Raw genomic sequence first — 20,658 nt, 5'->3', positions numbered from 1 at the left:
GAATGGAGGAAAACAGCATTAGCCCAGAATGAGAGGGCATGAATATTGCATCAGAGCTTTGTTATGCTCGGGCTCTCGTCTCTCTTAATGGTGCACTTTACCAACTAGCTATTTCCATTAAATGAGTGTGCTTAATGTGAATGTATGTGCATGTGTGGGCATGGGATATAGTGTGTGTGTGTGTGTGTGTGAGTTATTTACGTGGATAAGTGATGTGTGCTTGGCTTTCCCTGTGTTTGCCTCCATGAACACGTTTGTGTGCTCTCCCTGTGTAAAAGCGACGCACACTCTGTAAGAATTGATCCAGTAACGCCGAAGTTAAACCTTAAACAAACAAATCTCAAACAACTTTTATGGCATCTGCCGAGGAAGAAGCCCGAGGTGGAAATGTTCCGTTTCATGTCACCTGTGTGGAACGTCGCACGGCGAGCTCAGCATCGACTGGACCTGTGAACAATCAACAAGATAATTCCCAGCGCTTATCTTCTAAGATAACAACTATGTCTGTTTGTTTAACTTCTGCTGTGACCTCCCCCGTTGTTGCTTCTCCTTTTTTTTCTCCCTCCCCCTCTTCCCTCCTTTACCTCTTCCTCTGTGATCAAGGTTGGGAAACTCAATACCCCTCCTGTGCTCTGTTTTCACCTGGTCGTCACGGTAACCCAAAAACACGGGGCGGCCGTGAATGAAATTCCTGCGTGTCATCAATCACCGGCCGACAAAGACGTGATTGTTGTGGTCTTTTTGAGTGACGCGGGGGGAATGTGCTTGGCTGAGGTTGAGGCTGGGGGGTGGGGGGGAGCCTTGTGCGGTCTGGACCGGCAGGCCCTGAGCTGAGACCTGGATGTTTACACTGCCCTCCCTGACACTGGCACTGATTCAGGTTCAGTTCACACACACACACAGAGAGAGAGAGACTGTCCCTTCACTGTTAGTGCTGCATATGAAGATCCGAAGACAAGGAAGCAATGGGATTAATCAATCAGAGCATTGTCTGAGACGTGATAAGATGTCTCTTGTTTGTTTACTGCGTGCTCCATAGCAACACTGGAGGTCAGGATGTATCCGAGCCAACATAAGAGGTCATTTACACACCAAGTTTTTCATTTCTGTCAGAAAATTCTTTAATATATTTTTGCATCCAACAAAAAGAAAAAACTGAACCTGAGTCTCGTGCCAAATTTGGAAGCAAAAAACAAAACCTTAAAACCTTCATCTGAACATTCAGAGCAATATACAGTGCTTTGAATAACAACATACAATACAATAAATTCCATTTTCCTTTTAATTGCAAGTGCCACATTGCTAAACATCCTGCACAGTTTTTGGACCACTGTAACTTTTCATGATGGCAGCAGGTGTGCCTGCTTGGCTTTGCCGCCTATAGGCTTCTCCTTGGACAACTTCCAGCCTCTAAAGCGACTTTTCTCAGCCCCGCAGATTCATTACAGTGTCAACACTCATCCGGCTTGTCTTCGCCTTAATCATCCATGCATCCTAAATCCAGTCATTAGCATGTATGCATGCTAACAAGGCTATCAGGAAGAAACGGCCGTGTGCCACAATCCCCCCCCACCCCCTCAGCATTCCCGGGCTCCGTAACAACTGGGAATCTGGTTCACATTTGTGCTGCTCGCTGATCTGCTCCGAGCATTTGGGTTCAAACATGGGAGGAAGGAGGAAGGAGGAGGGGGGTGTCCTGAGATCAAAGGAGCGCTTCTTCCTAAAAAGAAGTTGGTATTTTGTGTTTTAATAAGAACACTGTTTGAATCAGGAAATCAAAAAATAATCAGCCTGCCCTCGATGCAGGTTGAGAAATAAATAGTTACCTGACATTTATTGTTTCATGTTTAGGAAATATAATGTGGAAGGGTAGCAAGGAAGCAAAGTAGATTTTGTATACTATACTATACCTGGGCTTCTAAATGGGAACTTTTATTTTGAAATATGCAACCTCTGTATGTGACGTAAATGACCAGCCACACGTTAGATGGACTCCAGCCTGGCATGGAGTCGGTCGCAGAAGAGATGCTCTCGTCAAGTTTTAGAGCAAGGACGTTTTATTCACAAGTTTAATGCTGTAAAAGAACAAAAACTGAAGATATCAAGCCCGACTGTGCACTGTGCACGCAGCCAACGAGGTATAGTTATGTGTTAGCCTTATAGCTGACGTTATTCTAACACTGTGTTTATGTATGTTTTTAGTTTTCACGTTTTTTGAGGACTTGCTTAAGAATAAAAGCCGTCAAAGAAAATGTCTTAGTGCTTTGAGAGCGAGCCATGATATATTATATCATATACTGACCTTCAGCTTTGAACTTGTGACTTTTCACAAGCTAAATAAAGTTCTCCAAGAAACAGATGCAGTAAATAAAACTAAATAAAACAACAGATTGCAGTTTCCGTTTGCGCACATTCAAATCTAACGTGAAGTGTTGAGCTCGGCTCATTCTGCCACTTTAAAAAAGAGCCGGACAAGCAGCAGGTTTCCGGACTTTATGCTGAGCTGTAATAATACACAAATATGAGATTAATATCGATCATCTCATCTAACTCTTGTCACGAAAGTAAACACCAGACCAGCACGTTTCCTAAAATACCAGATCATTAACTGACAGAGGGTGTGACAGGGCCAACAGCCTGTATTCTGTGCCTTCCTGTCTCTTGCTCCTCTGTCACTCACAGAGGCAGTAATGCCTGCTATACACAATCTAGATGAACACACACACACACATCGCTGTAGAGAAGGCATTGCATCACTGCAAACACGGTATCAGTCAGCGCTCTTTGTCTTCCAATAACAGTGACCTTTCCTCTCACAGCGGGCTGTTTTTCTAAAGTTCATGGTCAATTTAAAGGCTCCCAGCTCCATTTCCTCCGTTTCCTTCATAATACCACGACGAAAGAACGGGAGGTCAACACACTGTTTTGCTCCTGTACCTGCATAGCTGAACTTGGACAGTGCACAGACGCACATAACCCGTGCACGTACACAAAGAGGCTTATTTTCTTGCTAAGACCTCCGTAGTCAAGTAACGTTGATGAGATACAAGAGCCTCCTCCTCCTGATTTACAGAAGCCAATATGTTCTGGTTTCCTTGTTTTCTCCAGTGGGATGTGTAGCCCTGACAGTAAATCTCTATCACCAATACTCCTCCATATGGCTGCATGAAAATTTCATTGTGGAGAGCCTGAGGCTAAAGGGCCTAGCTGGTGGAGAACAAGTGTGTGTGTGTGTGTGTGTGTGTGTGTGTGTGTGTGTGTGGAGTTTCAGAGTTGCAGTAATTTGAGGTTGCTTGACATTTGTAGTGGCGGGGAATCTGTTGTCACAAGGGTGTTGTTGGTGTCTCTGCGTACGTGTGCAGGTGCAACACATGCATGCAAGATTTATGATTTAGGGTGACGCTAAATGCCGCACATCAAACACACAAAGCGTTTTTTTTTTTCTTTTAGAAGATGATATACGAGGCTTTATTTAGCACATGTACCTACCTGTGTTTGCAATTTTAGATAATTGCGAAGTCAGAGATTTGAAGATAATGGTTTGAGTCATTTCAAAGATTGTCTAAACTTCCTGCTGTTTGTTGTTGTTGAACTCCAATCATCTGGTTTTGCAAGCAGACTAAAACAAACACGAGAAATAATTTTGACTTTGACTGATTTATTGTTGTTTATCACCTGCAGCTACGAAGGGATGCGGCAGGTTTGGACACCTCGCCCTGCCGGCTTTTAACCGGTGCAACATTAAACGAAGCGGAATGAAATAAATTTTCTGTCACGTGACTCGCGTTGGCTGCGAGCCTCACTGTACCGTCGGCCTGTTGCTGCACAGCGAGTCTTCTCTCTGTCAGGTCTTCGGGGAAGCAGCCACACTAGAGGTCACTGTTGTAGTTCCAGAGGAAAGACGGGGATGGAGCGGTGGATGGAGGATGTGAACCATGAATTCACTTTTTTTTCTTTCTGCTAAATGGTTTCATTTCAGAAAAACAGCTGGTGTCACCTTATATCTGTCTGCATGTCACATGCATCGCAAATCCTCTTTTGTGCGTGTTCCAACTGTCTTTTGTGACGTTTTAATCGTGATGCGTTTCACTTTCCACGCTTTTTATTCTTACATAACTTTGTCTAACAAATGATCTTTTCTTATGTAATGCTCATTTCATTCTTGTTTTTTTCCACATTGTGTCATTTTACTTCCAGAAAGGAGAGAGGAAGGTCTTTTAATATTTTAAATGACTATGGAGCAAATGTGATGCATTACGTGGGCTCATAAATATACAATACGCCGCTCTAATATGTCCTTTGTCTATTGCTGTGTGTGTGTGTGTGTGTGTACTTTTGTTTTATAAGTCAAAAACATTGCTACACTTCAAACTTTACTTTTAACCGTGCAGGAGAAATGACACAGATGAACAAACTAACAGAAAATCCACCACCGCCTCAATCCTTAATCCGAGTTATTAAAATATCTTAGCCACACAGATAATTCATTACTCGCATATTACACTGGTTGGTTGTGAGCTACATCACCTGTGATTAATCATTCATAGGCTCCATCTGTGTCCTGGACATTTCAGTCAGCAGCAGACTCCGGGGCTCTATAATACAGCGGGAAACGGGAACAGAGGGACACACTTTTCATCTCCATAAATAAGCGACACACTCTAAAGGACTGACACGACAAGAAAATATGCCTCACATATTGTGTAGAAAAAAGAGACATGCATCGTTTACTGTATTACACCCACTGAAGTCACTCTGGATACAGGGAGCAAGATTTCCGTAAGATTTCTGACAAGTAACGTCTTTGAACTCTGGATTTAATGGCTGAGCCAATTTGAGTCAATGTTCCATAATAGTTTTTTTTTTTTCATGTATATCTTTTTCATTCTGTTCTGTAAAACTCACATTATCAAGGCAAGCTGTGGAATGGTGTGTGTATCCAGTGCAGGTTTTGTGAGGACAATCCCTCAGTATTAGACCACCAGTCATTCCCTTTAATTTTTCATTACAGAGGATTTGTTTTGGGTCTCGGTTCCAAATCCTTCATCGGGTTTTGTTTTTTTGGATTCCGAACTACAAATGATTCGAGGGGGGAATCCCTGAGGATCGTTCGGCAATTTAATAGATAAAAGTAATCATCCTAAGCATTGCTCTTTTTCTTCATGCTTTGTGTTGTGGCTGGCAGAACGGCTAAAAAGTTGGTTGTTCTACTGCATTATTTCTGTTCCAGTGGTGGCAGTCTCCTTGCTGACCCAACAATGCTGAATGAAAGCGGGATATGGGAAAAATCAGAGCGCAAATCACATAAAAACACAGATGCAGGCATGCAAAACATGCACATGCAAGCTTGCACACATACAAACATAGTCACACATGGATGAACACACACACACACAAATACACATGCACGCTGAGCTGCAGTTCTGTACTTGATTGTCTTACCATCAGTCATTCTACCAAGTGGTAATTGAAAACACATCTCCCCCAGCCCCTGGCACCCATTACAAATAAGACACACTGGGGCTTTCTCCACACAAAACAAAGCATAATAACAAATAGAGTCAGAACGACCAACAGAGAAAGAGAAGCATGCTGTAGTTTTTGGCACAACATGAAGAGAACACGCTCCCAGTGATTGGTGGAGGGCCAAATCCATATTTCCAAAAAGGGAAAAGAAGAAATATATGTTTCCCTGACAAACAGACGCAGCACTTGTCCCGGGCCGATTCATAAATCGTCATATTCCGAGCTCAATTCTTTGGAAAGTCTATTAGTTCCGGATGTCTTCTTAGTCTCTGGTTTCTCTGAAATTTTAAGCATGAAGCACACAGAAGGTCAGATGGACGCAGAGACGGGCAAATGGAACGAAATAACACATAACGCGCATTTCTAATATACAATGACACACACTGCAAAGAGGCTCCATCCTATCGTGTGTGTTTTTTTTTTCCACCGTTAATGAAGCGTAAAGCCATAAAGTGAAGGAATCTGCTCGTGCAGTAACATTACGCTCTTTTCCAGCCTGTTTTGAGTCAAGATGTTTTTTTTAGAAATGAATATTTCTTTTCAAAGGACAAAATACAGACTCCAGACTTTTTTGGGAAAAAAAAAACTTTATGTATTACGCTAGGAGCAGCCTCGAGCCGCTAGCCGCAAACAGTCGTAAAGTTTTTTTTTTTTCAAATGCAAAATTACCAGACGTGTGCTGACTCAAGTGACATCACATGAGGCAACTTGAATTTGCAAATGAGCACAAAGTTACTTTTCTGCAAGGAAAAAACCTTTGATAAACTCCGCTCACAAATATTCGGTAAATGATCGTAACATGCGCTGATGCACCACTTCAGGTTTCAGGGTTGATAGCAAGCTGTAAAATGGACATAAATGTTGTAATGCTTTGTAATTTGACATCTTCTTAGGCTGATTATTTCACCCAAAAAAAACCTAACTCTTCCGATCCAGAATCCATATGATAGAAATTAGGAATGCACCGAAAATTCGACCACTGAAAACACAGGCTCTTTAAACTACACATGCGAGGTGCGTTCAATGACTGTCGGAATGACTATGATGCGTTCGTGAATGTGGGAAAAATGGAAATTCACCAGAAATATAATAAAACTAAATAGTATTTCTTTCAAGAACAAATTAACAGTGATTAAAACAACATGGGCTTTCTAACAGTACAAATTAAATAATAATTGGAAATTCTACTGGAATATTTGAAGTATATTAAATAAACATTTACTTTCTTTGAAAAAACATCAGTGTCAAATTTATTCTAGGCTATTTATGCAATAGTAAAAAAAAAAATAGTGAAAAATTTAACAACCGCATTTCATATTCGGTTTCGGTTTACGGCCGGAAATTTTCATTTTGGTGCATCCCTAATAGAAATAAATGCATTGCACAATACGTTGGTCGAAACTGAAGTGATTTAGAGGTGGCTGTACCCACCAAATCACATGAAATACACTAGAGCCAAACAATGCTGATCTGCTAAGCTGGCTTCCACCTGCAGGAGTTTACCTTTGTTTTTTCTAATCAAACAGTCAGGTTACTCGGGGACAATTCATAATTAAACTTCCTAACGAAGCTTTCACCTGATGTAGCTCTTTTGTCTTTCTGTGTCTGTTTTAGTCACTGCAAGTTTAAAAACCTGTTTTCCCGTCAATGACACAGTGAAACCGATGTCAGAAGGTCAGACACCGAATATGTTGTAACTGCATTTTTCCTTTTTCTGCGGTTAGAACAGGTCCCTAATGCCTCTCACATGTAAGAGGTATTAAAATGCACGGCGTTTGTCATGACCCGGAGGTACGAGAGTAAACGACACAAGGCTTAATTGGCGGTTGAGAACGATAACACCTGCGAGAAGCCGGGGCGTCTTGTCCATGTGGTCAGACTGCCTTCTCCACACACACACACACACACACACACACACACCACCATTCAAAACAAAGGCTGATCAGTGAGGCAGAAGAAAAGTGAGAGGAGGTGGAGGGAGGGGGAGGTGGAGAGAAAAAGGCGAGGCTGACAAGCAATGATTGATGTTCGCCCATCACGCAAGGCCTGACACTCATCCCTCTCCCTCCCTCCATTTGCAACAAAGTCACCAGTGTGTGTGTGTGTCTGTGTGTGCGTGGATGGATATATGTTTCCAAGTGTGTGTGTGTGTGTTCCAGACTAAAACCCATTCAATCAATAAAGTGAGGCTCTCTGTATCACAGGGCAATAGCCAGATTGCTGACGAGACAGAAGAAGAAGCGTAGGAGAGCACATTTCACATGTAGATTAAAATCCCGGCATGGTAACCTTTAGTGTGTGTGTGTGTGTGTGTGTGTGTGTGTGTGTGTTGGGTGGTGGGGGGGGTTAGTAGCATGTAAACAGGTCTTATATGTCAAGATGGCATGTGTGACATGGGACGGGCATGTTTCGACACTATTGATAGACAAAACCAACGGCGGGGCGAGTCGGTCACATGGTCACATTTCTCTGGTGGCTGATGCTCGCACACACAAACACACACACACACACACACACACACATAGTCCATATGCGTTTGCTCTGATTTGCTCTGGGAACAGCAGTTTGTTTGGAGTCAACAATAAAAGTTAGAATCCCCAACAGTGATGCTGAGCGGACAAACACCATTAAATATAAGGAGATGTCCAGTGGAGAAACATTGGCATCAAAGATTTGGACAAATAAAAAGCAAATCTCATAGATTATAAAATATACGTCTTGTCATAAAGCTCTTCTCGTGTGTCTGCGATGGTGTAGGGCCGCGGCTGATTCGTGGCTTTGTTGGATTTGTTGCGCACACTTCTGTCTTCCCCATCAACCTCCACGCCGTGCGGTCTGTTAAAGAAGGATAAAGAGAGAAAGAAAAAACAGTTTAACCTCTTGTACATCGTCGTAACTCTCTTTTAACATTTTATATTTCCAGGTCCTGAAGTAACAACTCATTCTACTGTTAACGCAGTGAGTATTTACGCTGCAGCTTTTCCTCCTAGTTAAGTGAAATGGTTCATAAATCAAACATCCCTCTTTGTACATAAAAGGAAACAGTTCACACATACAGAGGCTGCAGTGTGTTTGCAAAGGGATGATAAATTCCTTCAACAACCGTCAAATGCAAAATGCCAGTCTTAGCTCACCCTGGACGTTTCATAGCAGCCTCCATTCTGGAAGCAGAGTGTGTATATTAGCTGCAGGGATGAAGCCTCCATTTTGGCTCAGCCGTCTCTCCCCGATTGTTTCCAACCTCTTTTTTTTTACACACTGCAAACTTGGCGACTTCGCTAACCCCCGACAAAAAAAAAAAAAAAAAGTGGGGGGGACTGTTTCGAGAAGCTGGTGAATTCCCACGCTGCCAGGAGGAGCCCCGGCTCCTTGTGAAGACTTTCAAAACCGATTCTTCAAACAAAAACATACAAATCTGTTCTCCCCGCTCTCAGTGGAGAAAAACGCGGGGCGAAGCCTTGATGGAAATGTTTCATTTCTTTTTTTTCCTCCCAACAGATGCTAAACGAGCAGCGCGGATCTCTCGATTTGCATCTTTAGTTGCTTTGTTGATTTGATAACACATATTTGCATTTGGAAACAGCTCGAGTAATTTGACTGGGGACTCCCAATTTGCCTTAGAGGAGAAGACCGTGCTGCAAACATTGCTTTTGCTCTGAGCTGGCAGTTCCTTTGCTTCGCTTTCTGCTTGGCATACGTTGTGTTTGTGACTGCGAGAGAGGGAAAGCGTGTATATTAGTGAACATAACAAAGAATTATCATCCTCTAACTGTGTGCGAGAGTGTTGATCTTCCGTCCATAGGAGCCTCTTTGCACCTCTTCTAGCTGTCATACTTTATCAGAGTCAGGAAATGAGAATACTGACGATGAGCAGACGCTGAGAGCTTGGACCTGCACCAAACAGGAGTGTGTTTGTGGTGGTTTCAAACAGAAAAAGACTCTACAAGGATAGAAAAACAATGAATATATTGCAAAAGTTAAGAATGCTGCCGGTCCTCGTGTGTTTTAGGGGTCAGATGTCATCTTTAGGGTCAAGATTGGAATTGGGATTAGGGTTGGACTGGAGGTTTTAGCTTTTGTGTGAGTTTAACCACCCACATTAAGATGGAGGCATGTATTTTGCTCCTCCTTCGGTATATTGAGGTCATGGAGGCTTTCGTGCTGTTGGTGCCAGGTAGGGGGATAAAAAAAATCTAAATCTCCCAGCGTACAGAAAAGGACGCGTGCGGTAACAACAGAGTTTTGTTTTGAAAGGCTGAGTAGTTAGTTAGCCCGAGCGGTAAACAGAAAGAGGAAAGAACGAAACTCAAGCCATAAATAGAAAAATCCCAAGACTGAAACAGTAACAATGTGCAGATTTTAAAACAGATATCGTTCTATTCATCGCAGGCTGTATTCCCATTTGTTTTGGTTAAACAACCTTTACTTTTGCAAACAGATCCAGGCTCTGAACACTGTGTAATAAAGCCTCTCTCCTCGTGCCACCGGTCCCAAAATGAGAGCCAGATGATCTAACAGTACAAAGAGGCCCGACCGATCATTAAGCTGCTCACCATCAGCAGGCAGGCACAGGCAGGACCCAGCGTGACCCTGCAAGAGGTCACAACAACGACCAGCGTGTGAGTGGTTGTGTGGGTTTGGAGCTCTGGGGAACCCTGGGGCCTCCATCCCACTGGAGATGGTCAGCTGGCAGGTGCTTGTGGATTCTGTGTGTGTGTGTGTGTGTGTGTGTGTGTGGTTGATCTGCTTTGCACATTGCTAAGGGAACCCCTTGGCCTCAACAGTCCTGCTTTCCCTTCCATTTTCCACGGTGTGTTTCCACATTGCATCTGTGTGTGTGTGTGTGTGTTAGTCCGGCAGCTGGAGTTCCACTCAGCTGGCCTCTCTTTATGCAGTCCTGCCTCAAATAATGAACTGTGTCTCTGCACAGCGGGAGCCATTTTAACTCAAGAGCACACAACTCCTCGTAGAAGCTTGCGCCACTTCACATTTTTTTTTGCACCTCACTGTACAACAAAGCAGATTACCCCGGTGTCCTTTTTTAAGATGAGCCCAAATTACGTTATAAAAATGATTTGCGGGCTCTTTCTTCCCCAAACTTTTATAATAACAATCGGTCAGTAACAAAGTGCGTATTAGAAAGTTAATAGCGAGCTTCCCTGCATCTGCTGCTCCTTTCTTTTCTTTTTTTTCCTCAGGGGAAGATTTGGCACCTCACTGTAAAGCCCAGCAACAAAATTACCTCAGCCTAAACCTGTCAACAGACCATTACAGCCCACGCTGACTATTACGGGCTGGGGGGAAGAAAAAAAAAAGGGCCAAAGCCATTGTAGCGCAAAGGTGTTGGCAGATATAGACCGGAGGAATGTGGCAACAGGGATATTTGTTGGCCGTGTGCAAGAGAGTCCTGTTTCTCAAAACACGGATAAATCCGCGCACCCTTATCAGCATGCTTAATAAAGCGTGGCGATGCCGGGATATCAATACGGGATCAGTTTGGACGAGAGGAGATTTAAAAAACAGTGATAATCCAGGGTTGAACAGTGTGCAAGAATTTTTCGAAAGTTGACTTGATTGCAGAGCTTTCAGTGGGCTAATAAATCCTTCACAGGAGGTGTTTTTTTTCCTGTTACTCCTTCCATTCCAAAGCAATGATTTAGACTGTAATAACAAGACTCTGGTAGACTTCTTATCACTATTACGTCTGGTTGACTTTGACCTTCACGTGACTTATTTTCCATGAAAAGATCTAAGATTTGTGTCAGGTGGGTGAAATCAAAAAAATCGCATCCAGGCTCTTTTAAAAAATCAGTTATTGGTAGGTATGTCGTATTGAGACAGAAGAAGTTTACTATAGAGAATATGTCTATTAGGAACTGTTGCAATGCTTCTTTCTCTGAAAGCTCCTCGCAATGAAGAAATTGTGTTTCTTAAAAGCAGCAACATGTTTAACCAATAACCGATAATTTAGTCAATAACGGTAAAATGATTCCAGAGAAGCGACGTGAGCCAAAATGTGCAAAGAATTTGTCTAAACAGCAAAAGTCAAACTGTTTTTCTTGCAGCACCAGACTCCCCGAACACCCTGAACTCTCCACTTAAAGCGTTGCCCCATCATGCTCATGGGCTTTCCATCACTGTCCTCTCCACGGAGGGAGTGGGGGAATTTGGTAACTCCCCTCCCTCCCTCCTGTCAGTGGGGAGGGCGGTCATACCTGGGGGCCCATGAATGGAGCCCTCAGGTAAAGCGCTGTTGAAACAAATCTAAAGCTGCCTAATGACACGCACCGTGAAACTCTTCACAGGTCATTTACGCTGCTGACAGACTGCTGCCACAAGCGCTGCACACCTCCTCCTCTCCTCTGTGTGTGTGTGTGAGAGACACAGACAGATACACAAACAGATGACAGAGACATAGAGAGAAAAAAAAAAGAAGAAGCTGATGTATGTGTGATATGTATTAGTCATACATTGGGAGGTAATCTGTGGAGCTATGAAAACAGTGTTCGGCCTCTCTGCAGCGTGGCCTCACAGCATGGGAAAGCGATTAGAGATGCTATCTCCAATGGCTTCCCTGCACTCGGGTTAAGGAGGCAATAGCTACCTCAGGTCGTATTTCTAAAGACGTTTAATTTATGTTTGCTGTTCTTGGAGTCTGTTTTGCGGAACAGTGGATGCCCTTGGAAAATTTTGGCTCATATTAATCTACTGCAAATGCGGCGGTAATCCAGCACTCTAGTGTGCCTCCAGGTCTCGTTACTCACTTCCGCCACTTCAACCCCATACTGGGATGAGTGCAGAAAGACGGCGAGGAGCAGGGGGGGGCAACAAAGGAGGGGCGGGGGGGCAGTAAATGCTACTCTTCCAGCTCTGGTTCCTAAAACAGTTTCACCTTAGATTTCTGCAGCACACTGACCTAAACTGAGATTTTTAAGGGCATAATTGGATGCTTGAACGCTCGCTAATCCCCGCTCTTTTCTTCTGGAACAGCTGGAAGTGAGGTAACTCCGCTCAGAAGGCAAGAAGACATCATGTTAACACTGAAATTAAACTTGACTGGCTTGGGGATCATCGTAGTCGTTCAAGCGAATGACATTTTAAAATACAGAACGCAATAATTCTTCATCTGCATTTATGGATAACGGATTATCACAAGTCAGTACTGGAGCACTCCCTCTTGCCAGAGGGTTTTATAGTCCATTTTTCTTTCCCTCTTTGCTTAGTTTGGCGTAGCCGTTAAGATGGCAAACCTCCACGCAAATGATCAAACAGAGGAAGAGCGAACCCGGGTGAGGTTATGGTGGCAGCTCTGCTCTATTACTGACCCTGACCTCTGACCTCCCAGTGGAGAAAGATTTCCGGGGATAAATGAAGTGTCACATTAATATTATTGTAAAATCACAGAATTTAACACGTATTTGGAAACAGCCGTTTGACCACATTTCTTAACAGCAGCTCTTATCTATTTATTTTGTAAATGCATTCTCTTGAACAATGATTAATAATAAAATAAAAATATGGAAGGCCTAAGATTTCTAGTCAAGAAATATCTTAATCCATGCTTTTATTTAACGGCTTTATCTTTGTTAAAAACATCAGTTTGACATGATTTAGACTGTGCCTGTAATGGCAGGTCACCAAAAGACTGAGCTCCAGCACATCCCAGGAGATACGTGTCCTGCTTAAAGACACCTATGCAGCAGCTTTTTCAAGTAGGGAAGATCATAACTCATCAACCATGCAGATGAAATGTGGATTCATCCTGCAAGTTCAGGCTCAGCACAGAACAACAGCCTTTAATCTGTCACACCGCCCCTAATCTTCATTACTGAGTGTTAAATGAAAGACTAACATGTATGGAGTGTATCGTAAAGCTTGTAGTGTGTGCTTACGTCATCCTCGTAACATGTGCACAGCACAAGTCATCACGTCTTCAAAACACTATCATCAACACACGTTTTAGTGTGTTTAAATACTGCTTTTGTCTCGTGTGTGTTCAGTTTTTGTTTTAAGCAAACTTTCCCTGATATATCAGATGACACAGCACTAATCTGTCCGTCACATGCTCTCCCTTTTCCCCTCCCTAAATTGCTACCACACCGTCCCCGGCCCCGCTTTCCCGACTTCAATTAATGTCTCCACACATCAGTTTCAAGCTGCAAATTCCCCCTCATCCAAAAAATGAAAACATTCACATAAGAATAGACAGTTTAAACAGGTGCCATGGTAACATAACCGTCACTCTGGCAATTACTGCCTTATGCCTGACTAACAGCCATAAATCATTCCCTCTCTACAAAGAGGACGTTGTGGCGCTGCACTCCCCGTCCAATAATCAGAAATTGCTCCGTGTACGGCGTGACGAGTGGCCGCTGAAACGGCCCATTCTTCCCGATGTTTGGCTCTCTTATGGCGACATTACAGGGATCCTTCAGCGAGCACGATATTGTACCTGCTCGACACCTGTTAGCTTTAGCCAAGGGTTTCATCAGATAGTTGAAATAAATACTAGTCATCATCATAACCATAATCATAGTCATAAAAACCAGAGGCCTTTATGCTGTTGCCAAATTGCCCTGCCATCTGATTTACAGTCGGACTGGGTGGGGAGGGGAAACAGATAGGACAGGGAGGAGGATGGAGCCTATTACGTGCTTGGAATGGGATAAATACTCCAATATACACACCTGCAGACCACCCGTCTCTCTCACACACACACACACACACACACCTGGGAACTCACAGGCATGTAATGGCTGGGGATGGGCTTCAGGGAGGAACACTGAGGAATTCTCTCGGGATTACAAAGAGGAACATTGTACTGGCCTCACACAAACACCACAGCAGGTGAGGAGAGTGATAAGGGGCCAGAGGACAAATTAGCCCTCATATTAAAATAATCCCTCCTGTGTAATAATAACAATAATGCGCTCCACACTGAGGCTGTTCCACATTCACAATGGTCTTCCTTTTCATGCGGCAACTTGTTGAAAACAGATTTGAGTGTTTGCGAAATGGGCCCGTCATATCTGCATGGGCTGTCAACGGTCCTGAAATACACAGAGGTTACAGTAATGGGTGCCAATAACTGCGGTGTGTGTGTGTGTGTGTGTGTGTGAACGCTCAAAATCCTGACCAGCTGTCCCGATACAAAGAGTGAGAGCCCGTGATGCAGCAAAAAGACAAAGAACTCGACCAACCTCGCACAAGGTGCAGTCAGAAGAGCTACTCGTCCTGTGAAAGCAGCCGTACGCCGTCTGCTGCAGCTCTAAATATATCAAATTTAAAAATCAACCCTGATGTCATGAACGTGCTCTCGGTTTGGTTTGTCTTAAAGTTTTAACTTCATGTTACAAACGAGAGTTGTGGGTTTATAAAGGAGACATTTGGGAGGCAGGAGAAGCTCACCAGCTGCTTTATGGGAAATGTAGGATCCAGTGTCTTTATACTAGATCACTGCAACACATTAATCAAGCCCAATTTTAGAGTTTTTTAAACTAACTTTAGAATCAGGCTGAATTTCGGCCTGATTGGAGGTCGTTTAAGGGGATCTGCACACCTCGTTAACAGTCCGGCTCATGGATGACCAGGTGGACTTCAGCAGGTAGGTGCACAGACATAACTAGTGAGATGCCCTGTGAATAAAAATCAGCATGTAAACTTCTGAACTTCGTGCAGCTCGTCATGCGATATCGCCTTCTAACGTTATCTTGCATGTAACCTGCTGCCTGTATGTTATCCAGCTATTTGATAAAAAGCACAAATTTAAGGCGTTATTGCAATGTTGTGACGCAAACATCTCAAAAAGTAATAAAAGTTTGCCCATCTTATTCGATTTAGCTTCGGCATTTCTGGGCTACTACTATTTATGCAGCCAAAATAAATCTGATTATTAATAAACGAGTGTGATTTCCCACGTGGCTGCTGTCAAAGGATCAATTACAAACTGTAGTAAGCTGAAGAAGATCACGACATAACGGATAAATCAATAGTCAGATTAAGCTTCGTATTATTCACAAAGCAGCGCTGCCTTCCTCTCTGTTTGTCTACATTGCTGTGAATGTGTTCACGGTGTGTGTCACACTGTGGGCGGTCGGAAGTTGCAGATTCTGGCTGTGCAAGAAGTCCAGCTTAAACCTTGTAGTGTGAGGCAAGACAACATACAAGATCAATAAAAACTATTCACTTGATTAAGACGCGATTCAAGGATTGATCAGTTTATTCAAAGTGTCAAATGTTTATTCCTTTGTTCTGAAAATCACAGAAAACGTCAACAAGGTGACACGGAAAAATGTGAACTCGCCGACAGCTCGATGAAATATCGACCAACAATTAAGTGAGCCGTAACCATTAGGAAAGATAAATTAGGAGTCCTTCATGTTGCTGTGAAGTAACGGGGGCTGTTATGAAATATTAAGGCACTGAAGCAGAAACAAAGAGGTCACCACACTGACCATCAGGACACCGCTGATCAAAATTTCTAACACGTTGTAGTGAGGCCTTGTTTCAGTGTCATCCCATGGGAATCATTTCCATGGTTTCTAAAAGGTGTGTAGCACGGCTATTACAATAACCTGCACCTGCAGAACACGTGATTCTGCCCCGTGCAAGACTGAAATGATGAGAAATGTGACATGCACAAACAAAACAGGGAGGAAAATATTCACGAAACAAAATCTGCTGAATCATGGAACGAAAACGAGTTTTTCTTCAATTTATAGTTTGGACCCAAAGAAAAGTTTTTTATTTTGTTACAACACAATCGACTTTCTTTTGATTAGTAGTATTTCAAGTATGAATCAAGAGAAGTTTCAGGCACATATCAGTCAAAAATAATCAGTCTCATCTACGTCACACCGTAGAGAATACAGCTTGTGTTCACTCTAACACAGTTTGAGATGTAACACTGAGATGGTATTATTTACTTTGAAACTAAAACAAAAAATATTTTCAGTCCAAGCTGCTGAAATGACGATGCAGAAAAATATGCGAGTCAGCATTTGGATTTTTTTTTTTTTTTTAACTCGGTGGATGTAAACAAATAACTTTCCACGGTTTAAAAAGTGAAAAATCTCTTTTTATGTTATCCCAGCGCCAGATCTGAGACTCACAAACAATGTTTTTACGTTAGCAGCAACGACGTCCAGCAGCTCCCCACAGAAGGCCCCGGCTCCTTTCTGTGCACAGAGTCATAGTAAATCATCTTCAGAGAGAACTCAGCTCCTCTCTACGGTTTCGGGGTGTTCTGCATTCGCAGTCGCCTCCTGGCCAAGGCCTCCTGTTTCTTCCTCTCGATCTCTGCCGCGGAGCACTTCCCCGTCATCTGGCTCGTGACAAAAACTTGAAAAGCGGAACGACAGAAGACGGAGAGTGAGAAAAAATAAATGGAAACGCTGAACATGCTTTAGCTGGAAAACACAGAGAATTGCATTGTGCATCGTTCGCTACGACCTTGAACAACTTAAGTTTTAATTTGTTAACATAAAAATATTGCTACCATAACTTGGAGCAGTGGGTACCCATGGTGAAGCACACACACACACACACACACACACAAAAAAAAAGTACAAAAAAATAAACCTCATCCCTCCGTGTCCAGAAGAAAATAAGTCTGCAATTCATTGGCAATGAAGCTTCCTGAGGTTTGGACTCGTGACAGCATCACAAATTAAAGCCATGGCACTGTGTTTACTGGCTTTGGGGGGAAGAATTGTTCATATGCACATGCACTGAACTGTCAATGATTATAAGAACAACATGTGACATCTGTTTTACTTGTGAGTTTTCACTTCGATATCCAGTCTTTTGCTAAAGCACGGAGGACAGAACACGGAACTGCAAAGAGTTAACGTTCCCCAAGAAGAGCACGAGAGATTTTCATCTATCCGAGAAGATTAAGGTGTTAAATGTTACTCGTAACTATGCAACCCTAAACTGAAACCCTCCCAGCATGCAGCCCAGGTGCAAATATCATCATCCACACAGCTTACCTTTGTTGCTTATAACCGCTGAGTCAGACACATTTCTCTTGAAAGCCGCCTGATGAGACTTCTGCGGCGGCCTGGCTGTCACCGTATGTGGCTTCGCGTTCGCGTTCCCTGCCTGGAAAGTTCCAGAGGAATCCCTGCGCTGGCTAAATGTGCCCAGACTCATGTGGCTCCCTGGGAGGCTCTGAGACATCCGTGATTTGTTGTTGGCACCTTTCATGGGAACGTTCCATCCTTGGTAGTTCACGGCTTCACAGCTAGTCCCCGGTAATGAGTTAGAACGGACGAAAGCACACGGCGACTGTCTATCAGCGCCGGCGGCGGCGTTCGCGGACCGCCGGACGGCGTCGATTGGCAGAGGCGTGGTGGTTTTTCGCTGTCGGTCCACGGCGGTCTCTTGTTTTTCTTGGCGGTCGCTGGGGCTCACTTGCTGTGGCTGACTGTTGGAGATCCGCTCCACGCTGTCACATACCTGGTAGAGCAGCGCGTCGTCATCCCCATCATCCCATAAGCTGTCTGAAATGTCTTTAACAGAGTCCGCAGCTACACGAGTCTCCCTCTGATCATTAGTGATCTTGTCAGTTTTAGGGGTAGACGGTGTCTTTGTGGTAGCGGATCTCTGCTCAGACATCTGTGATTTAGGTTGTAGAACACTGAAGCTGGACTTTGAAACCTCCTTGGCAGCCGCCCTCGGCTGGAAGTGAGGGTTGGGCTCTAACTTGAAAGTGCTTCGGTTGGTAGTCTTTGGTTTGGGACACAGTTCCTGGAGTGTGCTGCAGCTTGGCTTGGAGTTCGAGTTTGAAAGCTGATGTGCAGAGTTTGTGTTTGCAGCAGGCCTGCAGCCAGAGGTGAACTGAGTAGTGTTTGCCTTAGTGTTAGACTGTACAGTGGTGTCATGTTGCTGGTCAGGATTCTGGGTCATTGCCAGCACAAAAGAGTCATTGAGTAGGTCATCGTTCTCCCAGTCATCATCAAAGTCATCACAATTATTCGCACTAAAACTGCAGGATCCTTTTTCCTCAGCAGGATGTGCAGCCGGGCCAGACTTGACCTCTGATTGTCGGCGTTCGGTTGAACTTGAACTCGCCGGTTGGTGTTTTATTTCCTGGGAACGAGCTGATGCCGAGGAGCCCTGGCTCAGCCGGCCGCTGACTTTCTGAGTGGAGCAGTCAAACAGGGCGTGCAGGTCTGCCTCCACCTGATCCGACGAGGACGGGCACCCCGGGTGCTTGGCGTTACTGGAGGATGACGTCTCCGTCAGTTTTGTTTCGGAAGCGTTCCCACGTTCACTGAGGTCGTTGTTGGCGGCGTTGAGCTGTTCTGAAGTCTCCCTGTCTTGTTGCATGTTCTCATCAAACTGCCTGGCCAGTTTCATGAGGTCATCCACACTGCTCTGCCTGCAGCGAGGGAACGACAGACACTGGAAATCCAAAACAAGTGTGCGATAATAAAGCGCTGACCGATCTGCATCAATAAACTGATTACTCACCGGGAGGACTTCTTCCGGACTCTTGGCCTTGGAACGTACGGCGTGCACGGGACGGCGCTGTCACCGATCCACTGCAGCAGAGGAGACTCGGTCCCTTTCCGTTCCACATCCTGTGGAAGACACGAGCAAGAAAACGAAGAATTTATCCTCTTTGTTAAGGGCGAATTTGCACCATGACGTGTATATTCAGTGGTTAATATGATGTAACATTAGAAATGACCGACCTTTGGAGCAATCCGGTTGACGATATCTGAGATTTCCACAACTCTATTGTTCCTGAGCCCTAAAAACAAAGAACACACGATCAATATGACTCAAGTTGTTGCTCAAGTTTTTATGCATTGTCATGTAACATATCTGTGTAATGTCTCCTGTGTTTTCATTCAGATGTGATATCTGCGTATGGGTCGATATTTACCAGTATTAGCTGGAGTGGGAGACGTGGAATCCCAGAAAATGTCCTGGGTCGGTTCCACGTCTCCCGGAGAATCTCCATTATTCGAGTCGGGGTACCTGCTGCAGCCTCTGCGTTTGGGACTCTGCAAATCTGTGTCAGACAGACAGACAGACAGTGTGTTATCTGTCACGGTTAGTTGCTTAGGTTAGGGGGTTAGGAGCTCGGGGGAAGAGCCACTGCTGGAGCTGGCTGAGAGTTTAAGAGGGCAACTGGAAGGACAACCTGAGGCAGACCCATCAGGCCTGGGAAGGCCTTCAAGGACCTCCAGGAAGGGAGAAGGGACGCCTGGAACGCCTTGCTAAACCTGCTGCACCCATCACCCGACCTCGGATAAGCAGAATGAAATGGATGCATGCATGCAACAAGTTAAAAGGTCAGGAGAAGCAGCCAGTAAAAAGGATTGATGCTTATTCCCCCTAATCACACTGATCTTTCCTCTGCTTGTCCTGCAGAGTCTCTGTGCCTCCTGCAACCCGAATCCAACCTGCCTCAGAATATATTTTGTGCCGTGCACATCTCATGCATGCTCCATGCTTCATGCTTCATGTGCGTGCATCAGGTGAAAGCATGAAGTGATTCATGTTGTCATCACACACTGGTCGCCTCATGGCCGCCGCTCCTCCTCCGTGCATGCAGACAGGTTTGAATCGTTTCCTGCAGCAGATCCTCGTTTCTTCTTATTCATATTTAATCTGTCCATCTATCCTCAGCACATGGGTGGTGCTGACTCACCTTTGCACATGTGTGGTGCTGACTCACCTTTGCACATGTGTGGTGCTGCTGTAGCAGGCATCTGCCTCGCCGTGTTGTTGTGACAGAGTTTGGAAACAGATCACAGATCAGCAGCTGCAGGCTCTGACGGCGCATGCGCAGCCTCCGCTGCACATTGTTGTTGTCCGTCGCTCCGTGGATTTAAAAAAATCACGCGTGTGAAACTTTCTGCTGAAAGTTTCCTCGTGTTTTTTTCTCTGTTTGTTTTTTTCCTCTGGTTCATTCAAACACAACGAGACGCCATGTTTGGCCACGACGTCATCAGGACTACGGGTGCCGGGGCAGTTTTTTTTTTTTTTTTTTTTTTTGGAGCATGAGGCCACTGCTCCTTTACCAGCTCTGTTTAACTGAATGTCATACAGTACATGCATTGGGTTACAATGCACAGACAAACATGAAGTCCTCAGGCAGTGTCTTCTCCATGACCC

General features: G+C 44.2%; 1 protein-coding gene across 1 annotated transcript; it reads right to left on the bottom strand.

Moving 5' to 3' along the window:
- Positions 1-16,545: 16,545 nt before the first annotated feature.
- Positions 16,546-20,518, bottom strand: LOC109142117 (ewing's tumor-associated antigen 1). The gene is made up of 6 exons (XM_019274675.2): positions 20,219-20,518; positions 19,421-19,549; positions 19,227-19,285; positions 19,003-19,112; positions 17,517-18,910; positions 16,546-16,866 (listed from the first exon to the last, which is right to left on the bottom strand). The coding sequence occupies exons 1-6, from the start codon at positions 20,250-20,252 to the stop codon at positions 16,754-16,756; spliced, it is 1,839 nt and encodes a 612-aa protein (XP_019130220.2). The 5' UTR covers positions 20,253-20,518; the 3' UTR covers positions 16,546-16,753.
- Positions 20,519-20,658: the final 140 nt, after the last annotated feature.

This window comes from Larimichthys crocea, chromosome III (assembly GCF_000972845.2).
Source record: "Larimichthys crocea isolate SSNF chromosome III, L_crocea_2.0, whole genome shotgun sequence".
Taxonomy (NCBI): domain Eukaryota; kingdom Metazoa; phylum Chordata; class Actinopteri; family Sciaenidae; genus Larimichthys; species Larimichthys crocea.
This window is presented reverse-complemented; position numbering and strand designations above follow the sequence as displayed.

Bases quoted from the DNA above. Each gene is read 5' to 3' on its own strand.
- LOC109142117 (XM_019274675.2), bottom strand. From the start codon at position 20,252: ATGCCTGCTACAGCAGCACCACACATGTGCAAAG. The intron at 19,550-20,218 runs GTGAGTCAGCAC...TGTCTGACACAG, and splicing joins AGCACCACACATGTGCAAAG to ATTTGCAGAGTCCCAAACGC. The intron at 19,286-19,420 runs GTAAATATCGAC...CTTTGTTTTTAG, and splicing joins TCCCACTCCAGCTAATACTG to GGCTCAGGAACAATAGAGTT.